The sequence below is a fragment of the Colossoma macropomum genome, unplaced genomic scaffold (assembly GCF_904425465.1).
Source record: "Colossoma macropomum unplaced genomic scaffold, Colossoma_macropomum, whole genome shotgun sequence".
NCBI classification, from domain to species: Eukaryota; Metazoa; Chordata; class Actinopteri; order Characiformes; family Serrasalmidae; genus Colossoma; species Colossoma macropomum.
The window spans coordinates 15,196,430-15,204,691 of record NW_023494802.1 but is presented as its reverse complement, the minus strand read 5'-3'; the positions used below and the strand labels follow the sequence as shown (position 1 = coordinate 15,204,691).

General features: G+C 36.3%; 1 protein-coding gene across 1 annotated transcript; it reads left to right on the top strand.

Annotated features, from left to right (window-relative positions):
• Positions 1–749: 749 nt before the first annotated feature.
• LOC118822127 (acidic mammalian chitinase-like) lies at positions 750–7,291 on the top strand. Its single transcript, XM_036591002.1, has 11 exons — positions 750–857; positions 970–996; positions 1,167–1,371; positions 1,640–1,696; positions 1,787–1,952; positions 2,129–2,253; positions 4,040–4,163; positions 4,275–4,457; positions 5,175–5,291; positions 5,375–5,507; positions 6,617–7,291. The coding sequence occupies exons 1-11, from the start codon at positions 833–835 to the stop codon at positions 6,889–6,891; spliced, it is 1,437 nt and encodes a 478-aa protein (XP_036446895.1). The 5' UTR covers positions 750–832; the 3' UTR covers positions 6,892–7,291.
• The last annotated feature ends 971 nt before the right edge of the window (positions 7,292–8,262 follow it).

Here is an 8,262-nt window from a genome sequence, read left to right as displayed (position 1 = left end):
TAGTAAACAAAATGGAATATTTGCAATATCATGATTTCTCGTTCCCAACTCAAACCACTGTAAAGAAATGAGTCACTTTCTCTGCAAAAAAAAAACACATCAAACCACTCTGGATGACTGTTTACATCAGTGACTACACAAAAATGTTGAAAAATCAGTGGAATCCCCCTAAGTGAGAAAAACAGGTAAGGGGTTGTGATAGAAACTGTATGGGGAAGTGATTTCTAGAGGAAATGAGTAACTCTGAGGCCACAACATCTAGACTTGTTCTTTCGGCTGGTTGATTTTATACAATCACCGGTGCTGTTTGGATGTTAGCTTGACAAACAGAATGTGCCACTTTTTTCATTTAAACATGGTGAGTTTTGCATTGATGAAATGTTATTGTGTTTTCAATATATGATATTTTGTTGTTTTGTCTCCTGCAGATTTATTTTACGTAATAAGAGGTAATAAGAGGGGAAATGTTGATGCAGTCTGTACTGTAATACTGTAATAAAGTAAATACTGATGTTTCCTGCTGTAAAGTTAAATGATAGTCTATTGCATTGATAACATGCTTAGATTATTAAGTAATAATTTCGACTAATGGAAAGTCATAATTACCTTTAGACCCTGGGTTGTTTTAAAGTCATTTATAGTTATGATTGCACAACACTCTTTTTTTTTTCTTCATATGACGTGTGCGACACAGAGAGACCACATGACTGCTCTAGCGAAATCAGACTGTGCGTCTTGGTTAATCATTGTCACATGTAAGTGGGATCAATATAACCAAAGGATTTCACCTCATTCTTGCAGAGGCTGTGGCAGGACTAACACTGGGGCTACAATGACGAGACTTACTCTCCTGGCAGGTAGATACTGTGCAGCTGGATTTGGCTGAAATGGTTTTGCTGTTTTCATTTTATATGAGCTTTTGTATATTTTTTGCTTGAACATTTTCTCTGTTTTTGCTTTACCTTTTAGGCCTTTGCCTGTTACTGTGTCATTTTGGTGAGTTTCTTATACATCAGTTGAATCAATTGATGAAGGATTAATGTGTTTGTGTTTCAATAATAATAATAATAATAATAATAATAATAATAATAATAATATGTTTATATTACAATGTATTTCTTTATATATACATATAACTAATAAATCTGTTTTTTTATGTAAATTAGGTTCAGCCTCTCAGCTTATATGCTACTTCACAAACTGGTCCCAGTATAGGCCTAATACTGGGAAGTACGTGCCTGATAATGTTGATCCCGAGCTGTGCACACACCTGATCTACGCCTTCTCAGTCATTAACTATGCAAATGAGCTGGTCACTTATGAGTGGAACGATGAGACTCTCTACAAGTCTTTTAACGGTCTGAAGCAGAGGTATGTTTTCCTTAGGGGGGCAGATGATTTGACATGATGATTTGAGTTTTATTCTGAAATACTATGTATCCATTTAGTTTTAAGCATAATATAGCATTGATATTTCTTATATGTATATGGCAACTCCCAACAATATATATCATGAAAAAAAATCCTGAAAGTCATCTATAATATGTTTTGAAATGAAACCCTTCATGTTGATGATGTTTTCTGGGTTATTTTGTCGAGCCTGGTTGCTAATGCTAGATATAAATGTCGGATTTAACAGAAACCCCAGCTTGAAAACACTCCTGGCTGTTGGAGGATGGAACTTCGGTACAGCTCAGTAAGTGATTTGAAATAATAATTCGACGAATCGCTGCAGAAGCCCAAAGCACAGATGTCTTACCACGAAACTACATGCTTTTCTGTCCAGGTTCACCACCATGGTGTCCACTCCAGCAAACAGACAGACGTTCATCCAGTCCTCCATCAAATTCCTGAGAACTCACGGCTTCGATGGGCTGGATCTGGACTGGGAGTATCCTGGAGCCCGGGGCAGCCCAGCAGAGGACAAGCAGAGATTCACTGTGCTCTGCAAGGTCAGCACTCCAGCTGTTATGTAGTGACTGGATTCTGCAGCAGTATTCAGGCAGCTAAAGGCTTCTATTAAAAACTGCATTAAAACGAGTTCAGAATGGAAAGAAATTCTGACTCTGCTCACATTTCATGTTTAATTATAGATTTTATGACCTGTTCATATGTTTCTATCCTGCAGGAGCTTCTGGAGGCCTACGAGGCTGAAGGCAAGGCTACTGGACAGCCCAGACTATTGCTCACAGCTGCAGTGGCTGCTGGGAGAGAAAATATAGACAATGGATACGAAATTGCTGAAATCGCCAAGTAAGCTACAAACTAAAACATTTTCAATGTATTCAATATGGTGTGCAAAGTTTGGGCGCCCCTGGTCAAATGGCATGATTTGTTGATTTTCTAAGTGAAAATAATTTAACACATCCAGATCCGTAAATAGGATCATAATTTTGGTGAGGTTCATTTTGTAGAAGTGTGACCTGCATCTCATAGCGAATAAAAATAACTGCTGAATATGAGTATCACAGCAACCATATGTTTCTCCTTCAGCACACATTAAACAGATGTTATATAAAGCTGTCTGTACCAAACCCCAGCTAAAGGAAAAGTTAGCTACTCATACAGTTGATGAGACAAAATACAGCCTGATGTACCTGATGATTTCTTAATAATCTTAGCTACCTGATATTATACCATCAATATGCTGGTTAACAGTGAACTTGTAGTATATTATTTGTAGATAAAACAATACAACTTTCATTTCTCATCCCTTTGCTAATATAGCTGACTACAGAGCCTGTAGCCTAAACTGAGCAGCTATTGAAACTAGACTAAAGCAATATTATAAGTGGTCCAAATAAAAAAAGAAAAAAAAAATATTATGGACTTTGCATTTTACCAGCATAATTTGTGAATTATGGGCTGAGAAAATAAAGCGGAGCTTGGCAGATTTTGATTGGCCATAATGCAGTGACATCACTCACAGAAAACAAAACAAATTAAATTTTCGTAAAATAATAAATACAATAAATATAATAGATATTCTGTCCTTGTTTAATTGAGTAGGCTTGTGACACTGTGGCTGTGCCCCTGAGTAGACTAGCACACTATCTTAACAGCACTGTTTCTACATTTAATCTCATGAATGGAGAAATGTAAAAACTTCATAACAAGTTACGGCCATGAACACATCCCATACAGAGAACACACTTCGGCACAATTTAAAGCACATTTACTGTTTGTATGCTGAATTTAACTTATTGGAAAGAAAATAAAATATGAAATGTGGCATGTGCAAAATTTATGGTACATCTTACATGTTTTTTCAATGTGTTAAACTCCTCAAATGAATAGAAATACTGAACTAAAATTTGCAGGAAAAACACATTTAGGTGTGTTCTCTGTAGAGGACATGCTAACTTATTTTCACTTAGAACATCAACAAAATGTGTAATGGGTGTTTAAACTGGGGGTGTTTAAACCTTTGAAAATGACTGTATATTTTATTCAGTTAGAATCATGTACGTTTTGATGGAATTTAAGTAGTGAAGCAAAAGAGTCCTTTAATAGTATTAAATACTATTATTCATAAGTTTGGAATCACTTCTTACATTAATAATTTTTGTTATTTTATATACAATAAAAACTTTTGTATTAAATATAAATGTAGACTTCAATGCTACATTTTAAGAACCAGATGTTTTATTCAGTATTACACATATTAAGTTAATAATTATTATTAAACTCCACATTTACAGATTTTTTTTTTTCATTGTTGATGGCTATTTTAGATGAATATAGTCATCATCCTGGAAACACAAACATTAGAGCTTGTAGGCTTCCTACTAATTATTTAAAACTGTGAAGTAACACAGGACTAGCATACTACAACCATTATGTAACATCAGAATTTTATAGCTAATATACTTCTGTATTATTATATTATATAAAGTTATAACATTTTTGAATAGTACATGACATATATATCCCATTTTGTAGCTAAGAGAAAGAGAAAGTGATGTTTTTTTTTTTTTTTTTTTAAATTAGATTACCAGCATCACCCAAATGATTACAATGACTTCTATTTCTCAAACAGGTATCTGGATTTCATTAATGTGATGACCTATGACTTCCATGGGGCTTGGGATAGTTTCACTGGGCACAACAGTCCTCTGTACCGTGGTTCCCATGACCAAGGAGAGCTCATCTACTTTAACACTGTAAGAACATGCCTTTTGCTACTTTAGTAGGACCTTAACGCCACAACGGGGGCAATAAGAATAACAGAATGAAGAAGCACAAATTTACGCACTCTCGTGTTCATTTTTCAGGATTATGCAATGAAGTACTGGAGGGATCAGGGAGCCCCTGTGGAGAAGCTGAGGATGGGTTTTGCCACGTATGGTAGGACCTTCCGTCTGACGTCTACAGCCAGTGGAGTTGGAGCTCCAGCCAACGGTGCTGCTTCTGCTGGGACTTACACCAGAGAGGCAGGATTCTGGTCCTACTACGAGGTCTGTACACAGCTCAGTCAGCCACACTCACACATGCTTCATCATCTGCTGAAGCTCTTCATACAGAGTTTAAAGCAGTCGTTTGGTGAAGCATCAAGTGGACACACTATTGGCCTTTACTCCACATGTAGTTGATCAGGCAAAATACATTTGACATTTGAAGTTTAGTTTTGCACTGGAGCAATGAGGCAACGATTAGCATTGTGCAAACTGTGTCCCGAAATCACCACAGACTTCCCTCAGACTGTGCTGAGTTATATAATCTCAAATAGACTTCCATGTGTGGTTTCTGACACTGCACGGCATACAGTTATCTATAAAGGTAGAAATCTATTTTTATAGACAGCAGCATGTCGTACACTGATAACGGTACAACACACTGTTACAGTATGTACATTGTTATAGATAACAGCATGTCATACACTGTATGACTGTTTTATGGATAACAGTATGGCATAACAGTATCAAGCCAGTATGTCTATCTGCAAAACTAAAGTAGCACACTTACTAAACACCTTATAAATCTTTGCTGCTTGAATATATTTGGGGTAAAGGGAAAATTGTGTCCATTTGATTCTTGCCACACTATCATTTTAATAGACTGTAATGAACATTCATTCCCTATTAGATTAGATTTTTAGGGAAAAATTGTGTCCATTACATTCTGGCCAAACTATCACTTTAATAGCATTTTAATAAATGTTCATTCCCTATTAGATCTGCACCTTCCTTCAAGGAACCAGCATACAGTGGATTGAAGATCAGAAAGTACCTTACGCTACCAAAGGAAATGAATGGGTTGGATTTGACACTCAGGAGAGCTACGAAACAAAGGTATGTACAAAAGTTTGTCTTCTGCAATTTTATGTTTCTTCACAGGTTCTAGGAATGTCTTACTGGTTCCTGTCCTGTTTCAGGTGCGCTATCTGAAAGATAATAATTTTGGAGGGGCCTTTGTCTGGGCTCTGGACCTGGATGACTTTGCAGGGCAGTTCTGTGGGAAGGGAAACTACCCCCTCATCAGTCACCTCAAGAAACTCCTGAATACAGGTGCATTACACAGCTTTGTTATGGTGGAAAGTAATTAATTACACTAGAGTTAAGTACATTTCCCACTGTAATGGTACATTTTATTGATAAAATATTAAATTGCAATCATATTGTTGTGTATTACAACTGCAATATGCCTTGCCCCCTGTTTTGCACATTTTTGGGTTTTCCAGCCAAAATACACCCACATCATACAGTATTCTGTAGCACAGCATTATAACCCTCAGCCTTATAGTTGATAGAATACATTGGGAATCCCTGCAGTGCTCAACCAATCCTGACTGCTAGCCTAGCCACTGATTAATGGGCTAAATAGAACCAAGCTTGCATTACTGTAACTTTTACTTTGGTTATCTGACAAATTAGTATAGAAAACAGTGATTCTAACTTTATTCAGGACAAAATGGATACCAGAGACTATTTTCCTTTTTTTTCAGCCAGAGAAAAGAAGCCAAACTAGTGCTACCTTGCTAACTATAGATTTTAGCTTACATCCTCCTGATGAGTCATTTCAGTCATTTGAGTAATCCAGTCTGTTTAAAGACAGTCACTACAGTTAAATGGCTGCAATGAAAAAAAATATTTACACTTAAATCTTACCTCAAAAATCTATACCTATGCAGTTTTTTAAAAGGTCCTTCCACATTCAGGATACATCAGCAGAAGGGGGGTTTTCTAAACCTTTAAACCAAAAAATCTCACTGTAGGATGTGAATAAGCAACAATTTTTTTTTTTCATTTTGGTCGAATAAAAGAAGAAATAGCATTACTGATTCAGGACAAAAACACAGATTAATTCATTTGGAAAAGGAGTCCAAAGCACAGCCAATGTTACAAAAAGTTCTTCTGCACTGTGCGTGCAATTATACATTTCTACCAGAGAGGTCTCCAAATCCCCAAAACTTACATAGCGCAGCTTTAAAGTAGTAGATTTTCAGTTAACAATTTATTGACTTCTGTTTGAATTTATTAATACTTTTACTTTTGTTAAAGAGTAATGTCACTACAGGAGCAGTGCTCTTGCTTATGTAACGATTTCTAGCACTGTTTCTTCTTACGGTTATAAAACTGTGGATAACTAATGTCCTCTCTCTGCTGTTCTTGGATAGACCTGCCTCCTCTGCCTTCTCTCTCTCCAAACCCTACATCTTGGCCTGGAGCGACAGAAACCACACATGCTGAGCCCCATAAAACTACTGCACCCCTTGCTCCTCCCTCTGTAGCTCCAGTCTCTGAGTTCTGCGAGGGCAAGTCTGATGGTATCTACTCAAATCCTGATGACCAAAAATCCTTCATCCAGTGTGTCAGTGGCAGGACATTCACACAGAGCTGTCCTACAGGAACTGTCTACAATAGCGACTGCAAGTGCTGCAACTGGTCATAGAGCTGTAACTAGATGCTGTAGGCATAACTGAACACAGGCCATTGACCTGATACACATCCAGAAGCACTTTGTTTGAGTATATTAATATATTTGCAAAACATAAAAAGTTACATTCCTAGCATATATTAGTCATGGTTTATCTACTGGCTTGATACTGGTATAAAAAGTATTGCATGTATACTACTTAATGGTCACTTACATCCTTTAGTGTAAAAATTGTGTCGTTTGCCATTCGTTGTAAGGTGTAGACTTATACTGTTGAGCTAACTGCAATTAATAATTTTGTACTGTACAGAGATTATATGTCAAGTCTATAATAATAAATGTTAAAATGTTATTATTCAACCAGAATAAATTCTGAGACATATGCATCTGAGTCAATAAATATCAGGAAAGAGAATGTTTATTGTCAATTGTCAGTGCTTTCAGATCCAGCAATATCACATACATGAAAAAGATCCCAAACAATTTATTTCAAAGATGAAACCTTTGATTTACAACTTCATTTCCAAAAAAGTTGGGATGCTGTGCAAATCATTTAAACCCTGTATTTAATTGAAAATAGTACAAAGACAACATATCAAATGTTGTGTTATGTTATTGTTTTTTGAAAAATATATGCCCATTTTGAATTTGATGCCAGCAACATCAACAAGTTGGGACAGGGGCAACAAAAGGCTGGTAAGGTTGTGTAATACTTAGAAAAATGTTTCTCAGTGTAAAATAGCAAGGAACTTGAGGATTTCATCATCTATGGCACATAATATCATTAAAAGATGATAAAAGATGAAAAGAAAAGAGTGGTCTTTGATATTCTTAATTAACTAAAGCTGCAGCACTGGTCTGCCTTCGGGTGGCGCTGTAACAAACTGCTTCATTCAGTTGGTCCTTCATAAACTAGCAGGTGTAGCTATGCCTCTGAAAACTTTACAACATACTGCAGCATGTTTGTAAAAAACACTTGCTTGGTTTCCCAACTATGGTGGAAACAGTGAATTGTTACTCATTTCTCAAACCGGAGATGAAGAGGAGATGTGTAAGATCTCAAATAATGTGTTTAAGGCCACATTACCAACTAGAATAGAGCATTTTCAGAAGAGGACTTAGTTAAACCAATCAGCGCCACTATGGCAGGTGATTTAGCTGTTTGACTTTCTTTACAAGAATTTGAAATGGACATTGATGGAACCTCTACTAAGAAAAAAATATTGATTTTAATTTTAGCAGTCAATACTGAACACCAGATCATATAATCCCTTTAAGTATGACCAGGGCCAGAAAACAGTCAGGTTTTGATTTTATGTCTGCTGGTATCTGATAAAGTCCACAATATCATGTATCCAAATGAACTGTCCTTTAGAAGAAAGACAA